Source organism: Populus euphratica, unplaced genomic scaffold (assembly GCF_000495115.2).
Source record: "Populus euphratica unplaced genomic scaffold, PopEup_1.0 scaffold562.1, whole genome shotgun sequence".
Lineage (NCBI taxonomy): Eukaryota > Viridiplantae > Streptophyta > Magnoliopsida > Malpighiales > Salicaceae > Populus > Populus euphratica.
The window spans coordinates 107564-130256 of record NW_011500442.1 but is presented as its reverse complement, the minus strand read 5'-3'; the positions used below and the strand labels follow the sequence as shown (position 1 = coordinate 130256).

At 29.6% G+C, this 22693-nt stretch overlaps 1 protein-coding gene across 3 annotated transcripts in view; it reads left to right on the top strand.

Moving 5' to 3' along the window:
- Positions 1 to 4936, top strand: part of LOC105114723 (floral homeotic protein AGAMOUS-like) — an 8633-nt gene extending 3697 nt beyond the window's left edge. For all 3 annotated transcript variants that reach the window (XM_011011376.1, XM_011011374.1, XM_011011373.1), the window contains exons 3-9: positions 1884 to 1965; positions 2610 to 2671; positions 2757 to 2856; positions 3000 to 3041; positions 3245 to 3286; positions 3427 to 3593; positions 4641 to 4936. In XM_011011376.1, the coding sequence (XP_011009678.1) occupies positions 1884 to 1965; positions 2610 to 2671; positions 2757 to 2856; positions 3000 to 3041; positions 3245 to 3286; positions 3427 to 3593; positions 4641 to 4644 (499 nt within the window). In that variant the 3' untranslated portion in view covers positions 4645 to 4936. The remainder of the gene's footprint in view (positions 1 to 1883; positions 1966 to 2609; positions 2672 to 2756; positions 2857 to 2999; positions 3042 to 3244; positions 3287 to 3426; positions 3594 to 4640) is intronic.
- The last annotated feature ends 17757 nt before the right edge of the window (positions 4937 to 22693 follow it).

Genomic DNA, 22693 nt, shown 5'->3' with positions numbered 1-22693 from the left:
ATGTTGTTAGTATATATGCTACCATTACCATTGATAGAGGTATTGGCCAATTATATGTTTTTACTTCCTCATATTTGAATTCTTATGTTAATATTAATTATTAATCACTGAAGTTATTCCATTATTGTCAGCTGATAAACTCCAAGTTGTAGTTTTATGTTTGATCTTGTAATTAAGAGCAAGCAAGGAGGACATCTCTAGTGGTTGAGGAAATTAACAAAATTTACTTTCTCAAATATATTTTTGTTTTTCATTGGACAAAAATACATATTTTAAGCAAGCAATATAATACCCCGTAGCCATTATATATATGTATATATATAATGCCTATACTTTGTAAGAAGTCTAGTAGTTCCACAAGTATCGAATATGTTTGAGGTAGTTTAACAACATCATTTGATTATCATAAAAAAATTACAAAAACATTAATTTTATTTTTATTTTTTTGAAAAAACACTTATAAACACATTACCAAATACACATTTATGAAGCCTCCATGTGGTCAAAAATACATGTTAGACATATCAGAAGTTTACAAGCATGTTTATATGCGTTTATGTGGCAGTATGTGTCATATAAAATGTCATATCAATTGCGTTACACAAATTTTCTTGTGCTAAATGTGGTGTTAGTAATTAGCAAGTGTTTGTGAGAATTGTCAACAAGTGTGTTTCCTTAGTTGAAAGAACATTGCTAATTTTATTAAATAATTAATCCTTCCTATTACTATCTTGGCATAGATGAAAGAGCATAAGGAAAAAGGATAACCATGAAAAATAAAAATAAAAAAGGAGGAAGGAGTAGTTTTCAATTTTATTTTAATTGTCAATATTGTGTGCTTGGTAAAAAGTTATTTGTCCTCATTTTTATTTTTATTTTTTATACAAAACAAAGAATAATGTGTATTTCACTTGTTTGGTTAGAGGTTATAGATTAAAAGCTTTAATAATTAAATAGCAAAATATACTTCATTAGAGGAGATTTTAAAATTTATGAACACAATTCTCTTTCCTTTCAAATAAAATCCGCATTTTAGTGGTGAGATTAATGTATTTGTTTCTCTTTTTTCTGTTATTTTTTGTATTACAAATAAAATAAAAAAGCATTAGTATTTTATTGTAAATTATATACGGTGCAATCTAAAGGAAAATGATTGATACCTTCTTTAAAAAATCAAATAATTAAACAAACACTCATATTGCCCAAAGCAATTACTCCTGTCCTTGAAAAAAAAACATATGTAATTATACCATAGTTCTTGAGATCAACTTTTTTTTTATCTAAGATAAAGGGATATTTTTAGTTAGATCAACTTTTTTTTTTTTTATCTAAGAAAAGGGGTTTTTTTTAGTTTTTTAACTTTGATCTTTTTACAATTATCGTGTGAAATTAAGGATGTTATGATCTTTTTATAAATAAATAAAAAGTGATTGGCACGTGCTTTTCAATCCCCCTCCCTTTTCATTCCTGTCCATGAAGGTCCTATTCAAACATATAATTATAATAATGAAATATTATCTCTAGTTTTGCAAATTAATTTCATAACATCAATAAAATATTCTGATAAGGTATAGTTATTTAGGATGGAGAAATTTACTTAATGAAGCCTTGTTCTGCCTGAGTATTGCATTTCTATGGTATATAAGAGCATCAATTCTACAATCTATTGAAGCCAAAGACCTAACCTTCTTGAAACCCTCTTGCAGATAATTGTGAGTGTAAGTCCACTATGAAATATTCACACGATTACGTACTTGGCTATCATTAAACTTTGTTTTTGGTGCTTTGCATTTTCTTAATTAGATTCTTCCACAGCTTTCCAATGCACATTTTGATGACTTTTTTTTTTATTTTTCTTGATGGAAATGATGACATGATTGCAGTGTCAAATCAACAATTGAGAGGTACAAAAAGGCATCTGCAGATTCTTCAAACACTGGGTCTGTTTCTGAAGCCAATGCTCAGGTATCATATATCAGCTCTAACTAACAATTTGTACGCATAATATCTACTAGATGGAGTTCAAGCATAATATTCCTCCCAATAATTTATTGCCAATATAGTGCTATGCTACCGCTTCATTCACTCTTTCTTGGTAACCCCAGCTTGGATAAAATCTATTAGATACCTCTAAGTTTTTGCCTTACCTTTCTCACTAGTGTCTGACATGACACTAGTGTTCACATGGATTAGCATCTCGGAATTGAGGGTTGTCTGGCTTCTTCGAAGATCCAGGGTTTTCAAGAGGGTTGTACATTGGGAGGCCCATGGTTATAAACCTAATGTGTAAATGGTTTGATAAATAATGATTCAGATTTGAGTAAGAGTCTTATATTTTCTTTGTAAATGTTGTCTTTTTCCAGTCCTCCCTACACACACTCTTGATAATTATACCCATTTCAATTTGTTTTGCTTCCTCCTTTCGCTATGCTCCTAATGAATTTATTTCCAGTTTGATTCAGTATTATATGCATGTTTACAAGAAAATAGAAGGGGGGAATCTACATCACTGAGATTTTCTACCTTTATTTTATCAACTCTGATCTGAAATCGAGGCTCTTAATTTTGTTATATATAATGTTTTATTGCCTTTTGTTCTTGCATCTCAGTACTACCAGCAAGAAGCTGCCAAGCTGCGTTCCCAAATTGGTAATTTGCAGAATTCAAACAGGTCAGAGCCTGTTTGATATTGATCTATTTGTTAGATGATGTCTTTTTCTCTTCCAAACTCCTCTTAAGTATAAATTATATTTCAGGCATATGCTGGGTGAAGCGCTTAGTTCATTGAGTGTGAAGGAACTTAAGAGTTTGGAAATACGACTTGAGAAAGGAATAAGCAGAATTCGTTCCAAAAAGGTTTCGATACCAGTACCGAATTGATACTATCACGTTTTTTTGTTTTACTTGGATATTACATTTCCATGTATTGCCATTAACAAGTTTTGTGTTCATACTTTCCTGCTATGTTTCTAAAAAATTCCTCCCGCAAACCTTGCCAGAATGAGCTGTTGTTTGCAGAAATCGAGTATATGCAGAAGAGGGTAATGCTTCTTATGTTATCATATTCCCCATTTATTTAATATTTATTGTTTTCTGGTGGAGTATATTCTATATGATTGTTATATATTCTGAGGTAAAAATTATCTAGTGTTTATTAACATAATGATTCTATGGTCAATTTATTCCTTCCTGTTTTCACTCCGAGATTTTCCTTTGATTCCTTGAATGAAAATGCACATTACAGGAGGTTGACTTGCACAACAATAACCAGCTTCTCCGAGCAAAGGTCTTTCTTCTATCTATCTATTTATCCATCTCGTGTGAGGGAAAGGATGCGTGCGTGTGCATGAATGGAGATCTCTATGTCTTATATAGTTAGTGAGCTGTTTTCAATTTTGAAATATGAGGCTTATCTTGATACTGCAGATTTCAGAGAATGAAAGAAAGCGACAGAGCATGAATTTGATGCCAGGAGGAGCAGACTTTGAGATTGTGCAGTCTCAACCATATGACTCTCGAAACTATTCTCAAGTGAATGGATTACCGCCTGCAAGTCATTACTCACATCAAGATCAGATGGCCCTTCAGTTAGTGTAAGTATCTCCCTTGTAACGAATAATAGGTTTTCATTAACCGGACAACCAGATTTAGTGCTGTGCATTCATAAAATACAATTAATTACTTTAATTTGGAGATGTTCCAAAAGTTGCAACTGCATGGTTCATGGGCTCCAATTTCTTGGAAGGATATAACCGATGCTATGTCTTTTCATTCTCATAGTTACATAGTCCCTTATAGATGATTATTTGCAGATTTTTATGACCATTTTCCCATTGAGATTATAAGATTTTGACATCGAATAGTTGGACTAGAAGTAAAGAGCTGTTGCTCTTATTTAGCACCCCAAAGGAAATATATACCTCTGAACCAATTGGAAGGCCGACCTAGGTTTACTGAAATGTTTAGCTGTGAGAAGGTTAAGTGTAATCAGATTCCCAAGTGAGAAGTATATATATGTTTCTTAGCATACTTTATGTTTCACGCACCTTGATTTTTCAAACTTTGTTTGTCGATTTCAAACTAAAGTGACTACATTATAGAACTTGAACCTAAAATTACTCTCCTCACTATAGGTGAAATCAGGTTACTTGAAAATACTACTAAAAGAAATTATGGCGTTTGCTGGTATTTCTAACATCTTTTCTGCTAATTTTGTGTTAATTTTCTCCTAAAGGAACTTTTTTTATGTACAAAGGTTTCATTACTCATGCAATGGTGAACTAATGCTTAAGGAGTTCCAAGTAACTTTGCTGTCTCATGTAGAGAAGAGTGCTGAAGTTCACTATGGTTTAACTTCTACTACACTGCTTGATATTGCCATGAACTCCGACATCATTTGGCTTCATCTTGTTCTAAAATCTAAATGAAATAATTCTCACTTAATATATATCTTCTTAACCCTTCGCATTTGATTAAGTGGTCTTTGATTGGATATCATTAAAACCTCGCATAAAAGCTACCATTTCATAAATTTCTAACTCCTCGACGCATTTTCTTGTGATTCCATTGCTGATTATTGTTTAAAGACATCATTATTCCAATTAGTACATGTATAGTAATTTCCTCTGTTGTTGGTGCAGTTAATAATCTCCAAGTGCAGCAGTTTCTCGCATTTCCATATTCCATGGAGAGTACCTGGGTTTCCATTGAGCGCAAAAGCTACATGTATGCTAAAAAACCTGAAGTAGCGTAAATCATATTTGTCTGGGTGGGAGGGCCTAGTACTCTTCCTCTATGTATTAACTATCCTGTCCCAGTTAAGACATAAGGAATATCAGAGAAGGATTTCTTTTCTGTATGTTTCATGAAGGCATTAAGATGCTGTTACAGCTGTGACTAACTTATTATATATGTCTTACTGCTTCATCTTGTGATATTTTCTTGCATGTTAATTTGATTGAAGTGTAGCTTAGACCATTCAACACGTTAATGGTGACTTGTTGGTTTCGAGTGGTTCTCAGTAGTACTGCTATGCGTTCAAAAAATGATGGGTCGGAATTACTAGCTAGCTAGTATTGCTGTTTCATTCAATCTCTGCTTAAACCCAAAAATCGGGACTAGTGCATTAGCATGCCACTCACCAGGACGTTGCACTAGAGAACACTTTCATCTTCTTCTCATATTTTAAAGGGCTATTGATTTTGTGCGATAGTAGATGCAATTTGCACCTTGCAAATGTGATTTTGTGCGATAGAGAAGATGAAGAAATTATTTAGTCACTGTTTCATTAATCTAGCTGAAAATAAAACGACCAAGATGGTGTTATTTTCATTATCAGGAATAGGAATAGTACTATAACTGAGGGTGCGAAGTATAATTTTCGAGCATATAAAGTATTTATTATTACTTTCATTTCAATTGCGGATGTATCTTTCCAAACTCAAAACTTAAGGATTGTCAAGAAGGTCGTTCGGCAAGCCCGCAAACTTGCGAGATTGGTGCTGGTTTTGCCGACTCCTGCCCAAACATGATTATAATAACAATGGAGTTTTTCGTTTTTATTGTGGGTGGATCTCTTATTTAGATCCTAAGGAGTCATAGCGTGATATTAAAAAGTTTGAGATTTATATAGTGAATTTCAAGTTCGAATCAAGGTATGTATTTCTTATAAAAGCTCGGACAATTGGAGTTTTATTCTCTTACCTAAACTTAAACTTATAAAATGTACTTTATGAAAGATGAAACCTTTATGAGAGATGAAGTTTTCTCCGTTAAAAAAAATTTCTCATTTAGAATGTTTACTTACCGAAGCCATGCAGAAGCTTCAAAATGTCCACATTTTGTTAGCTATTAGTTATGGAAAGCCGACGTTCTAGATGAGAGAAGACATACAATTTTATAAAAGATCATGCAAATCTCTATTTAATTAGATTCAAGCACTCTAATGGCTGTAGCATATACATCCATTGCGTATTGAGGCAGAGAGAAGATGATATCATGATAAACTAAATGTTCCATGGAATGGCATTAGGGACATGGGTTAGGTATATCTTTAATCCATTTTTCTGTTTTCAACTTCTAAGTAAACTTCTTGCATTTCAAATACAGAGCAATTATATTAGGCTATAAGTTAAAAGAACAAAAAAAGAAAAAGAAAGTCAAGAGTGGATGTCAAGCACCAACGGTAACCTCCTTGGTGTTTGCAGAAAACAATACAAAAACAAGAATCATATGTTTTTGGCAGTTTCGTTTGTGAACGACAGTTTGAGTACAAGTCATTTCCAACGACATAATCGCCAGCTAGTAAAAAAAAATTTTTATTATTATTTATTTTTTAGAGTCATCCTCCTCACTTACACCCAAAAAAATGTCAAGGAATTAGGGGCACGAAATACTTGCGTGTACACACACATACTCTGTTTCAAGTCAAGTTGGAGGAAAAAATTCGTCTCTTTTTTTTATCAACACAGTATGTTTCAATTTCTTTTTCAAAAAAATAAAGTTAGAGGTTAGGCATATTTATAAAAAAAAAATCAAAATTAACCTATAATTTTTATCCTCCTCGGACCCAATATCACGCATGACCCACCCTCTTTCATAGAAAGAGAAAGACTTTTTATGTTTAAATGGAAAAAAAAAGTTTTATGTTGAAAATAAATAACCATATAATAATGTGATCATTAAAAAATTATAATTAGTCTTTAAAGTTCTAAAATAAAGAATTGTTTATGCTAAAGAGAAAATACTATCCTCATTAAATATCATACCTAAAATAAGTTGCATTGTTGTTTATTTTCAATTCATAATAGTTTGTCATGTCTAATATTGATGTTTATCTACATGTGTGATAATAAGTTTACTGCAATGAGTTAAACTCTAGGTGAACGAGAGGATTTAAAACTATTTATTATAAAATCCATGTCATCTTTATACCTCTTAATTTACTTGATGAATTGACATATCTATAATTATTTATTTTTGATTATAACATATGACTATTAATAGTTTATTAAGACATGCTAGTAAATAATTGGATGGATTTACATCAAGCTCATGGAACCTAACTTGAATTCTAAGAAAATTTGTTGCTAAATACTTTATTTATATAACAGGAGTCTGTTAATAATGCCTTGTTCATGTTCATTTATTTTATAATACTAAAGTTCACTCATATTTTTTGTTTAATTAAAAGTTTGCATCCTATTCTAAAATATTCAACCAGTAACAACTGTGGATTAATCTATTTGGTGATAGGATTTAGTGGCATAAATGTTTTGGAACTACTAAGAAAAATTAATATCCTTGATTGTCATTTAGGTGTCCTTGATGGATAATAAACTTAAAGGCTTGAAATTTTGAAAGAAAAACATGTTTTCAAAATAAAAGAGACCGGGGTATTTCTCCTCAATAATAATTAAAATAATAGATTATTATAAGTCTATTTATCTCCAACATTATGAGTGAGTAAATTACAAAATATTTATTTTTTGATATGTATTTTTTAATGAAAAGTTTTTAAGAGTTTGGAAATGTTGGCCTATAAAAACTTTTTTCGTTTGACTCAAATTTTAATGAGTTTTATAAATAAGTTATAAACCCAATATAAAAACATTTAATGTGATAAATATATTTTTTCTTCCTTTTTTTAGAAATAAAGTAATGCAAATATTAATTGAGATCATGGAAATAGCATGTTAATTACAAAACTTTCATGGACAATTTGTGTGGGGCTAAAATACATGGAATTTAAAATATATTTTTTACATGATTATAAAAACAAGGATAACTACAATCATAGAAAATACAAGATAACTATTTAATCCTAATAATAAAAGATCTGAAGTCATATTATTCATTCATGTTTTGTCCAAGCAAGCTAAATCATGTGTCATGATTTTTCTCGGAGTATGCAACATTAAAAAACAAAAAATCTCAAAACCCTAACTTTTATAATTCAAAATCAATGTTACAAAAGAACCTAAAAACACAAGTTCTGGTTTTTCTATCATGCAATTTTTTAAAACCAAACTTATAACATTTATTCTCTTTATAAAAAATTAAAAAAATAAAATCCATGCAACACCTAAATTAAAACACAAATTAACTCTAAAAATCCAAACTTTAGATTTCCATCCATGTATTTTTCTACGGAAAACCAAACACATATTTATCTATTTTTTTTATTTTTTTATGATTAAAACACACCATATCCAAATCAAACCTAAATAAGCCTATAAATACATTATTTACTTCTATTCATACATCTTAAAAAAATTATTTTGCATATTTTACACAGAAATCATAAAAGATAGAAAAAGAATTAGTAGAGTGGAGAGGTTTTATGAATGTCCTTAGTGGCTGTCATAGTGGTTGGCTTGTGGTGGAGAGGTATTTTGAGTGGTTCTCTCTCTTTAGGCAAAGATTTCTTATATCTCCTTGGTTATGCCTTTTTTCTCTCTACTTCTTTCATTCTTTGCTTCCTCTCTTGCTTCTTTATCCTTTATGGAACTTTCTGGTTCAAAATAATTCAATTTAGTGACTGAACAAACAAGCTTTTTTTCTTCTTCACAATTCAATTTTGTTTATTTTAGGTTTGTTTTCTCTATACTTCTTTTTTGTTTTTTGTTTTTTTTTTTCTCTTCTCACTCCTATTTACCCATTAGACAAGTTGTTTTAAACTTAAACCTTCTTCTTCGTTATATCTTTTAAATTTAAGTCCTTCTCTCTTTAGGCTTCTTTCGTTTCTTTCTCATCATGCCCCTTTGTTCATATGTAGGGAGGAAGGTTCTCGAACCTTTCTAAGAAGAACAAGTCCATTCATTGATCTATTTGGGTCAATCTTGTCCATCAACCATTGTTGTACACTTTATATAGCATACTCGGATTACCTCCTCTGACACATATTTTTCACCACCATAAAGAGGCAATAAAATCCATCTTTAGCTAAAAATAAAGTACAAGTGTAAGGAAAGAGAATGACATGTTTTTTTTATCATTAATGTTAAAGTGAGAAAGAAATGATGGTCCATAGTAGCTCTAAAAACACCTGTAAAAAAGGAGAAAAAATGGATAAATAAAAGCATGTATGCATGAGGGATATGATTGCCCCTCACAATGCTTTTAAAAGAACATTATTTGGTTCCTCTAGTTTACATTTTATTTTCCTTTAGAAACGGTGCTACACACTATTTTTTAAATGGGTAATTTTCTTTTTTCTTTCTTTTATAAATATTAGTTTATCATTTATTTTTTTGTTGCTATTAATTTAATCCCTAAACTCCTAATTCCTTCGTATTCAGTCAAATTAGATTGATTTTCCTAGATCTTTTTCAATTAACCCCTGATGATATTCAAAAGTTTCCTTCAATGTTCGCATCTTTTATACTTCAGTCTTGGGATTTCTAATTTGTGTAATTTTTGCTACATTAACCCTAAATCTCAAATTTTTTCTTTAATTAAACAACTAATTAAATCAATTGGGTCCTTAAATTCTAGCATGTATTCCATTTTGATCGATGGTCCTTTAATTGTTTTTTTCAAATTAACTCCAAATCTTAATTAATGTTGTGTTCAATTACACCCTTGATTAAATTAAAAAGATCCCTAAATTTAAGTCTCTTTTCCATTTTAATCATGTAACATTTTCAATTCTATAAAATAAAAATCTAATTTAAGCTTTTTTCCATCATAATTTCTTTAGAGTTTGGAATGCCTACATTAAGAAAAGCTTTAAATCCAAAGATACTTTTATTTATGCCTGCAACATGGTATAACTTAATATTACAAGCTAAATGAGGGATTGTTATAATAGCTTCAACATTAGATTAGAAAAAAAACATAAAGAACTCTATCATACGTTAGAAAAGAAAGAGGTTTTGTTGTATTTTATATAATGAGAGACACCAAATCAATAAATTTGAATATTGGAAGAAAAATTTGGAGAGAAAGCCAAATTTTATATATATGATGGCATTCAGGCACTTCTCATTATGAAAAAATAATCAATTTTATTTTCATAATTAATTTAATTTAATTAGTTAATTTTTTAAATTAATTGATTAATCATGCATAATAACTCCTACGAAGTTATTCTTTTAACTTGATCAAAAAGTTGCATTTTGAATTCTATAGACATATTGTTTTGTAGAAGTGTGCTTTTTAAATTCCACACACTATATAGAGATGTGCCTTTAAATTTCTACAAATGCATTAGTCTAAAAGAGTATTATTTTGCTCATAAATATAAGTTTGATATTAAATTTCTACAAACACATTGGTCTAAAAGAGTATTATTTTCCTTATAAATATAAGTTTGATATTGATAGAAATTAATTAGAAAACAATCTTCTTCTCTTCTTATTTTTTATCTACAAACTCTTTGTTTATCTTCAATAGAAACAAGACAAAAATTCTTGAGACACTTATAGAAGTTGTTTATAAGTTTCAAAGCTTTGTTGTATCTTGAATGTATGTTGATTTAACCTTACTACAAACATAGCAGAGGCAATTAATACCTTAAAGATAGTGTGATCTTCACGCCTCTAAACCTTTTTGGCTATACACACTGCTTTATAAATTCAACATAGAATATATTGTGAATTCGACATACTATGCAAAGAGAAGTAGGATCATATTTTGATGAGAGAATAGTTGTTCAAGTAGTCATTATTATCAATGATAAAGGAATAGAAGCACTTATTCAGATATTTAATAGATAATTTATTTCCTTATATATTTATTATTTGTGAGATGACAACTTTGTGATTTTACAGCTACTTGTTTAATTCGATATTTATACTCTACAAATAGAGAAATTCCTTTTCATCAACAAGTTACAAAAAATATAGATGTGCACAGATATCATCAAATTATCTATTTCTTCCCAGTTTCATATCGAATTCCAACTGAACCAGATGTATAATTTACACCTTAGAGTATTTCTAAACCACTAATAATGAGAAAGGAAGGGATGAAATTTTCAAACCCAAAAAGTTCACTTATATCAAGAAATTGTGTCTACTCTTTATTAGAATGACTTGTCTTGCAATTAAATAAAATCCATAAAGTCATTAAAACTTTACAAAAAAAATTAGGTTTTTCATGGCTGGGATTATACATAATGGTGTGGCTAGGCTTGAATACGAGTTTTTAAGCTTTTTACGAAATAAGTCCCATATTGAAACAAGAAACCCTTTGATGCTTAAGTTAACACATGTAAGAGAAGTGTAGTATGAAAGAGATTCATATATGAGTCTATGGTCTTGGTCTTGGATGGCTTTTATGATTAACTAGCTTTTATTGCTTTTGGCTGAAAAAAAAAATCTTTTTTTTCCTATATCATCATATATTTAACAAACATATAAAAGGTATAGCTTTTTTACTATATTGATCACTATAGATGTAGAGACATTACACTGTAAACTGTGGTAGTATAGTGACAATTTTATCTTTTGAAAAGAATTTTAGTTGCCTTGGTTTTTAGGGTAATTTTATTTTTTCAAAACATTAATTGGTCATTAAAGGATTGATAGGGGCTACTTTTGTTTTCTCAATTTTCTGAAACAATTATTTGCCCACAAGCTAAAAAAAATGAATTGTTAGGCAAAGGTGTTTATGCCTTTACATTTTTTGCAAGATTGTGAAAGGAGCTTTCTACCCTTAAATTCATGGAAAAATAAGTAAAGTGTCTAAAGATGATTTTGTCTTTTCATTTTGGTTTTTTTATGAATATAGGAATCTCAATGGGTGTTTTGAACTTTTCCCTATGATTCATTAATTTTTAAATCAAAAAACAATTAGCATTTAAGATGTATTTACGATCTTATGGTAGCATGTACAATGTATCCTCGAGACCAAATATGTTGTTTTGCTATATCATTAGAAATGCATCTCATCCTCTTCTACATGGTGTGGCGCATGGTGGTGGTCGATGAATGTTTTTTTATTGGTAATCGTTTCTTTTTTTTTTCCTTCCTATTTTTTTTTCTCTCCAGCAAAAGTGCACACCTATCCTATTTTCTTTTCATTTCTAATTTTAGTCCTTAAGTTTTTTATTGTTTATTTTAGTCCTTAGGCCTTTTAGAAAAGTTTTATATGTTTTCAATTTCATCATTGAATTACAATTTGTCATGGATTATTGTTTCCGATTTAGTCTTTATTCTTTTAATTTCTTATTTTTTTCCTTGATTTTTTTTTAAGTTTTGTTTTTAATTTCATCATTTAATCAAAGTTTATGTTGTTTTTTGTTTTCAATTTAACCCTTATTCTTTTGATTTATTTTTCCATTTCTTAAAGTTTTTTGTTCTTTTCAATTTAACAATTTGATATTAATTCTTTTAATAGTCTCTAAATTATTTTTTATTTTGATTTTTAGATTTTTTATGCCCTCATTATTATTTTAATTACAATTTTTTGTACTATATACTTTTTTCTTAGGTTTCATTGTTTGGCATTTGTTTAGTTAAGGATTTGGTTTAGTGGTTTTTTTTATTTATTGTTCTTTCAATTTAATGACATGGATTATAAATTTGAAAAGTTGAAATGGCTAAAGATTCCTTCTAAGCGAATGTTTGGAAACGCGGGTCAACCCGTGTTTCCAAAAAAATTCATTTTTTTTCTAAAAATTAATTATTTTTTATGTTTTTGATAGTTTTGATGTATTGATCTCAAAAATTATTTTAAAAAAATAAAAAAAAATATCATTTTGATGTTTTTGGATGGCATAGACATGAAACAAATTAATTTAATAAAGAATCACCTGAACTAGTACAATAGGATGCTTATGCGGTAATTTGTTATTATTGGGCACATATTAAAGTTGGAATTATTTTTTTGAATGCACATATTAGATAGAAGGGTTTTATTTAGCTTTAGATAATATTTCATTTGATACAATATAATCATTTTTAATAAATTATTTTAATTATTAATATTCATATCTGTACTTTTCTAGTTAGTTTGGCCTATGTCTTGTGAAAATATAAGTTTACCCTCCAATTCCATAGGTTGAAATTTCATAATTTACAAAAGATGTTTAGAGTATGAATGAACTTTCTCTTTTCTTTTCTTTTCTTTTTTTTAAAAGACAGGAATTCAATAAAAGCCAACGGCAAAAAGTAATTTATATAAAAAAAATAAGAAGGAGCTATAAAAAATACAAAGTGAGCAAAAATAATAATAATAATAAGCTACCTAAATTGAAGACTCCAAAAACCACAGATTATTACCAATAAAAAAAAAACCATAGATCCTAAGCTAAAATAATGGGAAGATGTAACATGGCATAATCATGACTAGAGATCATAAATAACCTTAGAAAACAGTGACAACCACATATCCTAAACCAAAATAAAAGGAAGATGTAGGATAGCTTCAAGAACCTAATCAAGAAGCAGCCAAGAGAAGTTTGAAGGCAAACCTCAAAGCACAAATTAGAAAAGCAATCAGAGGTAACAAAGGCAATGCCTAAAAAGGGAACAATGACTTGATAGCATACAATGACAAAACTTCATGTGACGCAGCAGCCAGACCACCAAATCAAAGCTAGGAAAGCTATGGCGCAAAACACTTTGCAACAAAGCAAACTCAACAATACAGACTAACACAAACAGGAAAAGATCTCATAGCACAAGTAACCATGGAACCACCTAAATAATTTGAGGTGGATATTAATTTGATAGAATCACCGATAGTAGCGATTACAAACATCACCTTTACGAGTCTTCAAAAAGCCTTCTAGAACTCATTTATTTTGATATCCATACAGGAGCATAGAATGAAGAAACAATACAGCCAAAGATAGAGGCTAACCACACCTTTCAAGAGAGAGAGTTTGAATGTTCAAGATCTGAACCACATAGATACAAAAAAATTAAGGAAAACAAAACCATACACAACTAGAACCTTCTAGAAAGGCTTTTGGAGGGGAGGAAACGTCATATTAGATTAAATCACTCTTAGAGCAGGCTTAAATCCTAAAACCATATAAATTTTAAGTATGTTATTGTGTCATTGATTGTGCTTGTCTTTATATGTTTTTATTTGCCACTTAATTTGAGATTTTAAGGTTATTTATGTTATACTAGCTTTGTCTTAAACTGTACTTACCCAAAGACCTAGCACAACCATTTTCTCTCATCAACATTGGTTTGACACATAAAATAATGCATACATCGCATCCAATCATTCATAGAATGTTCTCATATCACCCTTTTTTACTAGTTAAATGTTTTTGCTATCACCAACAAAGAATAAGATTTTCATGAAGGCAAGCTATATAAGGGATGTCATCATACGATGATGAGCTACATTTCTTCATCTTCCCATATAAGTTACTAAATTACATGTTTAAACACCCAACAATATAAGTAAATGGAACTAACTCTCTATTTACCCAAAAGACCCCTACATTTTTCTTGTTGTTTTCTTATTATTTCTACATCATTAAACTATTTCTCTAAACTGATATAGGCACCAACAAGTCCTCTCAACATATAAAGATTTTGTTTTGCAGGTTATGATCTAGCAAGAATAGCCAAATCAAACTTTAGCTGTGAAAAAGTTTAGCGAAACCATTTGAAGTTTTTATATGAGTTCTAATTGAACTTGACTAGATTTGAATAACCTAATATTGCCTTATAGGCATCTATATAATTTCTATCATGAGATGTAATACATCGTGTGGAGAAATAGATTGGATGTTTTATTTAGCTAAAGTTAAATAAATGATAGTTGAGTACTTGTGTGAGGCTTATCTATGCAATCAATCCAAGAAGAAATTGCAATGTTAATCCATGAATTTTTAGGTTTTTTCTCTTTTTTTTTCAATTAATCTTTTTTCTTCTAATAGGAAAAGGTATAAGTTTAAGATATATATGGGTCATGATAAAAAAGGTTTTGCTTTTTTTTTTTAATCTCTCTCTCTCTAGTGAGGCTATTAGACCTAGTATCCTTAAGCTCATCTAAGCGTTGAGTCTAAACATATGAGCATAGCAGACTACCACATCTGATATCCTTTGACTCAACCTAACATTGTTTTTTCCCTCTAATCAAGTTATAAATATTTTCCCTCTGATAAAGTTAGAGATAGTTGAAATTATTATAATAAAATTACATTTTAACCCTTCTTCTCCTTAAAGAGACAAAACTCATGGGCTATAAATATATCATGAATACTTCAAATAAGAGAGTTAAAATCTTCATTCTCTAATATATATTTATTTTAGAGTCTTTGAAAAATATGATTGGCTTTCCTCTCAAAATGTTACTTAGTTAAGTATCAAAGAGTCCCTAAATTCATCACAAAAAAAAAACCTTTTACAGGTATCAAACAGCAGCTACTAGCCACCTTGGTTAGGAAAAATGGATCAGATTGCTAAAACAAAAAGATTAACCGATTATTCAAAACATAAGTCTTGCCCCCAAACTACTTGAATTTTTTAGGACATCATCACTAGTGTTGTTTGTGGGAACCTATTCAAAAATTCATCAATTGTTCTTCCATAACTAGTTATTGACATCCCTAATCATTATCAAAGGCAAATAATTAAGAAACACTTAGAACAAGACACATCATGGACCTCCCTATAATCACTAGCATATCTGCTCCATCAAAGCTTCAACTCTATTTAATATGGAGTAGAAAATGCTACTTAGTAATTTAATCATCCTAAGTCAGAGCATGATTTCCTCTATTTGCTCATAGACATAGTGAGATGAGAAAATTTAGCCTATATGTTTGTCAACTTTACAAAATATAGTTGAAGCCTTGCGGTTTTGAAAAGCTTCCACCAAGTACAAATGGAATATTGGTTCAAACCATTGAACATGTGAAATATTTTTAGCAACTATTCAAGGGAAAAGGAATAGTCTTTTTCACATTAAGCATTCTGGTCAAATGAAAATTTATCATAGCCAATGAAAATAAAAATATAAGTTTCTTATATATGAATGACTTATTCAAAATAACATTTTTATTTTTCCAACAAATGATGCCTAACATCCCTGCGACCTTCTAAAGATGGGATGGACTTAGTCTTCCTAACGTGATAGCGCGATTTACCTTAAAAGGGATCAACGTCTCTCTAATGTTATGACATAATTTACCTTAGAAGGGATTGATATGGTTTCTCTAGTGTGATCGCATATTTCTTCAAGGATGGATATGGGTCCCCTTAGCCAATAATCTCATGACCTTCCAAGGATGGGGATGGAAATAGTCTCTCTAGTGTCATTACACAACTTACCTTTTAATGAATTAACGTCTCCTAAATGATATAGTATAATTTATTTTGGAATGGATTAACATGGTCTCATGAAGTGTAATTGCATATTTTTTCAAGGATAAAATAGACATTGCCTAAAAAATAGGGATGGGTATAGTCCTCCTAGAACAACAACCCTATAACCTTTCAAAGATGGAATGGACTCAGTCTTTTTAATGTGACTACATAATTTATCTTAAAAATAATTAACATCTTGTTAGTTTTATGGTACAATTTACCTTAAAAAAAATTAGATATTAAAGGGACTCTATCCACCTATTAAAATTAAAAATACAAATTATCAAAGTCAGCAGTGGTGATGAAAAATATATTCAATTTATGTATTATAAAGATTTTTGTATGTCGTTGCTGCTACTATTATCAAAGCTCGAACCCTAAGGAAAAGAATTAAGCAAAAGCTTTTCTGAAAAGAAAGATAATAAAATGAAGAGAGAAAGCACCTCACGAAAGCTTCACCAAAAAGAAGGCTTGACACTACAATTTACATAAAATTGATGCTCACTCAAGTGTAGGTCACACTATGGTTGGTGCTAGATTATACAAGATTTTTGCTTGATTTGGCACAATAAATGCTCTTTATTCACATGGAAAGCGAATCAAGATATCATAGTTAGCTGATCTAATCTTTTACATAAAGAGGAAGGATAGTTGTGGTTATCCATCACCACTCTGACAGCCACTTAATGATAATGTCTTATGAGCACATTGGAGGAGGGTTGGCTCCTTACTTGGCTTTTTGACAAATGTGAATTATAATGCGTACTTTTCTAGTCTTTGGTCACACTATAACTAATTTCTAATCTTTCTTATTGCCTTTTTCTTGTCTGCCAGCCACTTAATGATATCGTTCTTAACCCAACGAAAATGCAGACCCACTATGTCTCCTTGGGTCCTCATAGCTAGTAGCTGTTTATTTTTATATTTTAAAAAAAATTAATTTCTTTTATTTTTTATTATTTTAAATTAATATATTTTTAATTTTTTTAAATTATTTTAATGTAGTGATGTTAAAAATAATTTTAAAAAAATAAAAAAATTATTAACATATATTTTAATATAAAATATTATTTAAAAAATAATTATAATTACATTTCCAAACAATCTAAAATCATACCTCCTCGAGAAGCAACCTTTATCTTCTACTGTCTATCTTTAATGCCTCTTTTTGCGAAACTTACCCTAAAAAAGCTTGAATCATCGACGCATTTTGAAGTTAACTACATCATCAACATTATCTGATATACAAGAAGCAAAAATACTTTAGAATTTCTCATATATTATTATTCAGCATTTATGCAATATAATAATTTATTCGTAAACACTGAATACTTCTGAAATGTTTCCAAAATAATCCTTTTTTTCCAGAAATTTGAGGATAATTAAAAAACTCTTTCCCAGAAACATATTCGATATCTTATCTAAGTATAATTTCAATTATTGTGAGAATTTCTATTAGTTTGCTCATAATTAAGATTTACAATATTAAACCAATATAATATTGTTAATGAATAATAGCTAATGAATATTATTATAGAAAATAAAAAAATATTTTTAACGTTCTTATTATGGAATTGACAACTTATAGACCTATCCAAGTTTTTTTTAATTACTATAAATGATTAATATTTTTGACAGACTTGAAAAAAGCAATTACTTTTATCTATGTATTATCTATTTTAGTTTTTAATCTTTTAAAATTAATTTCTCATGGACTCAAATGAGTATAATAATATTTCAAATAAGATTAGGGCCTTTTTATACATAATTTTTAATTAATCATGAATAATAATATATCAACCCATTATGTGTAATTTAAAATAAAATTATGTTTCAAACATATTCCGTAGCAATAGTAGTTTTTTATTGTTTATGAAATTTTTAAAAAGTAATTACTTTTTTTAACTTAATAAAATACAATGTTGAAAAGATTTATAAATATATTATTAATTATGAGTGAAACAAAACTTATTGATAAGTTTTGTTTAATTATATTTGGAAGTAAGACAATATATTGAGTAAAAAAAAATTTAAACATATGTATTTAGTATTGTGATAATAGTTATTTTTTAAAATATTTTTTTATTATAAAATATATCAAAACAATATTTTATTATTTTTTTTGAAAATTTATTTTTAGCATAAGTATATCAAAACAATCTGAAAAAAAAATTAAAGAACAAAAATAAAAAAAATATATTTTTTGTAAACATAAAAACAAAAGGTTTTTAAGAGTTGACACCACACATCTCAAGAAATTTCAATCTTCATGAACGATTGCCGTAGCCTCTATATATTCAACCTCCCATAAATTATTTCATAACCTCCGCTTTCCAGTCCTCTCCATGTAGATTTCGGCCCCAAGCTACCTAAGTCAATCATAACACATTCTTGCATTTGCTAGCACACGTACGTATTTTCTTTGAAATCGACAGAATCTCGTTGAAATCACCTAATACCATTGAAGGAGAAGTTATGGATTTGAGCTAGAAGTCTAATATTATGCTCAAAACACTCTCTTCTTTAGCTGGTCTTTTGGATTGTCATAAACCACAGTACATAATCATGATGATCCTCCTCCATCATCCACTGTTACATGAACATAGTGACGAGAAGACTTCAATATCTTCATGTTAACCATGATGATCCTCCTCCATCATCCACTTTTACATGAACATAGTGACGAGAAGACTTCAATATCTTCATGTCAGCCCTGATTTTATTGCATCATCTCCACTCCCGTTGTACCTTCTGCCTGTTGTTTCTCCTTCCCGTTCTCAGTGAGATGCTGCACAGGAGGACATATCTCCTTCTTATGCCATACTGGCCACATTTGGAAACAATTTTGATGGAGGACCTCACATACTATTCGGCGTACTCTCCTTCTCACCTTGAACTTCAATAAGAATGGCTTCGTAAGATCTATTTCCACACAAATCCTGGTATAGTTTTCATGAGTGCCAATTGACGTCGTCATGTCCACCTTCAGAGCCTTGCCAAAAGGATCTCCAATTCTCCACAAAACCCTTTTATCATAATACTCCATTGCCAAACCTGGATGTCAGACCCACACAGAGACATTTTCAATTGGATAAAACTGGATGCCATTGTCTCACGGTAAGATAATGATCTGCCACCATCCATAGACCCTAAAGAGAGCAAAGCCCAGGTCATCGGATTGAAAACTTGTCCGGGAAGAAATTTTTTCCCAAATCCACCAGTCCTAGATCGCCTTGAATTTTCCGTAGTGTATGGAGTCTTCTCATCAAAGAAGTCTTCTTCCCCATAACTTTGATAATTAATGTTTGACGCCACGGTTCTTTGATTCTTCGTTTTTCTTCAACAGAATTTAATTACAGGACAATCTTCATCTCTAAAATCCTCATCATCATCTTCTGAAATATAATCATCCCTAGATAATCTTCAGCCATCCTTCGATTCATATAAGAGGCTCCAGCAAGCGAGTCCTTGTTACTAAAACCTCCGGTTGCTATTTTTGTCACGATTCGATTCCTAAATTCATCACCGGCACTCATAAAAACAAGATTTCCCTTCAAGGTTTCATATTTATATAAACTCAAACTTACATGCAAAATTATTTTTTAAATAACTCAATCAGAGTTCAACGCAGTATTAATAACAAAATTAACTTTATAATATAATTCAATTATCTTAATACAAGAGTTAATACAAATTCATAATTATGAAGTGTTAACTAGATATAAAAAAGGTATTAATTTAAAAAAAACGGGTTTTAAAGGTTCATCAAAAGTAATATGCCATCAAGCTATAATCCTGAAAAGATAAATAATAAGGAGGTGAGTTCAACAACTCTGTGAATAGATAAGGTTCAATATATACACATAAAGTAATATAAGAATGATGAATATATACACAATTATGGCTTTAGATTTTTATAGAAAGGTTTCTCAAATAAGCAATAACGAAAATATTATAAAGTAAAACTCGTCAGAAAATCAAAATGTAATGAGCATGAGGCTCCATACTATAAGATAATCAATCCATATAGGTTGGTGACTCCCCCAACCAACTAGGGTTCAGATACGATGTGCACAAAGACTAACAATACCATGTTAGTATGGGTATTCTAACTGACATACCATGGGTTCATAATTATAATTAAATAGACATATTTATATCTTAAGGCTCAACTCATAACATCAATTAAATGAGAAGCTAACAATTTAGAAGTTAACTCAAAATATATATTGGTTCATATTAAGAATTTATATTCAACAATTACTCATGTTTTATTGTAACAAGAATAATAATCAATATATATATTATTAAGAAGCATAATTCAATTCATATTAACAACTAAAATATTTATAATATTTCTTATACATATGAAAAAATATCTATTCACCTAACTCGAAAGTAGATACCAAAGGAAATCCAATTAATGTCTCACTAGTAGAATATTAGGATTATCTTAATATAAAGGAGCCATATTCAAAAAAGACTCGAAAGAACATACAATCTATTTAATACATTTACTTAATGGTCTATTCCATAACCCTATATATTTTTAGACTAGACTAGTTATTTTCTCAAAAAAAAAACCCAAAAATTAAACAGTTTTCAAGTAATTCATAATAAAAATAATTAGACTTGATAATAATTCATTAAATAACTCTTAATTATTCATCAAACCAATTTTTAAAAGCTAATATTATAGTTAGGGATTAATCTAGAATTTATCATATTTTTAAGAGTCAAATTGTAACTTTGTCAAATTGGAGGATCAAACTAAAAATATCCTAAATTCATAACTATAATAGAATTATGTCCATAAGTCATCCTTATTTTTATCCAGAATCTCTAATTATACTCTAGGGATCATTCTGGATTTTTTTTTCAAATTTTTAGGGTCAAATTGTGATTTTTTGTCAAATGAAAGGACCGAATTGAAAATGTTAAAAAATCATAACTATACTGAAATTTTGCTCATAATTCATTTTTTATTATGTCCAAAATCTCGGAATATGCTTTAGGGACTAATATGTAATTTTTTAAAATTTTAGGGACTAAACTATAATGTTTACAAATTGAGAAACCAAACTGAATTTTCATTATCTTCAACCTTAAACCCAGAATTTTCATAAAATACCTACTGTTATCTCATGATTTTTAACATAAATTCACCATTCAAACTAAATCAAAACTTAAAATCAACTAATTAACTCATTACCCACAACAATTAATCTATAACATTTAAATTAATTCATCAATCAATCCAAAATATAATTTTCAAAACCTTAATATTCATCGAAATAAAAATTTAAGGCTCAAAAAACACATATTTATATATTTAAAACATAAATCTTATATTTTAAATTTATTTCCTTGAACTTCCTCCTTCTTCCCTAGCTTTCCCTCTTTTCTCTTCGTCTTCTTTCCCTCTCATGATTTTCTATCTAAAAATGCAGCTTTTTTTTTTTATTCTCTTTCTATTTATATTTATTAACTTATTATTCAATTATTACAATGCCCCACAGTCATTCATACACATTATTTAAGTGTCGAATAGCTTTGCTGCCATTTACTACTTATTTTGCTTCCTTCAACCGAGCTGAACTAGTTCCCTCCGCAGTAGGCTGTTTTCCTGAAACTGAACTAGCGTGGCAGGAGATCTGCTTCCTCGGAGGAGATTTCCGTAGATTCTCTGGAGAGAGTCATGTTTTCTTTAACAGACAATTTATTAGAACTAGGTACACTAACGCAACAAATAAAATTATTAGCAGATACACTGCTGCATTCTTTGTTGCGGCACAACAAGTGAAATCTTTTCTTGGCTGTGAGAATGCCGTAACAAAAGGAGATTTATTTTCTCAACTATTTCTTCAATTGTTTTATTGTTTCAAATAAATTTTAGGATGTTGATTTAAAATAAAATCTCCTGCTGTCTGCTTGTCGTGTCACTTCATGCCTCACCGCATTAATTCATAAAATTATTTGCCAGTTCCGTCGTCATGTAAAAGTTCTCTCTGCCAGAAATGTAATAAATTTCTTTCCGAGTTCAACACTCCAAACGTTTTTTTTTTTTTTTTACTTCAAATTCATTACAACCTGTAGTGCTATGACATTGGCTATGAGGCAACAAAAATAAGATAAGAACGAAAAATAAAACCATAAATTTGTTTGACAACAACACAAATATTGAATTCTGCGACAATTTGAGAGTTTTCTTGATCATAAATGCAACCCATGAGTTCAAGCCTCTCTTCGTTGTTCCGAGAAGACGACGACGACAACAGAGCTTGTTCATACTCTTGCAGTATGATTCCATGCGAATAGAAAAGAAATGAGAATCCATAATCTTCAAGAGAATTAATTACTGTCATTTTTTATTTATTTTTTTTTTTTTTTGGGGGGGGGGGGGGGGGGGGGGG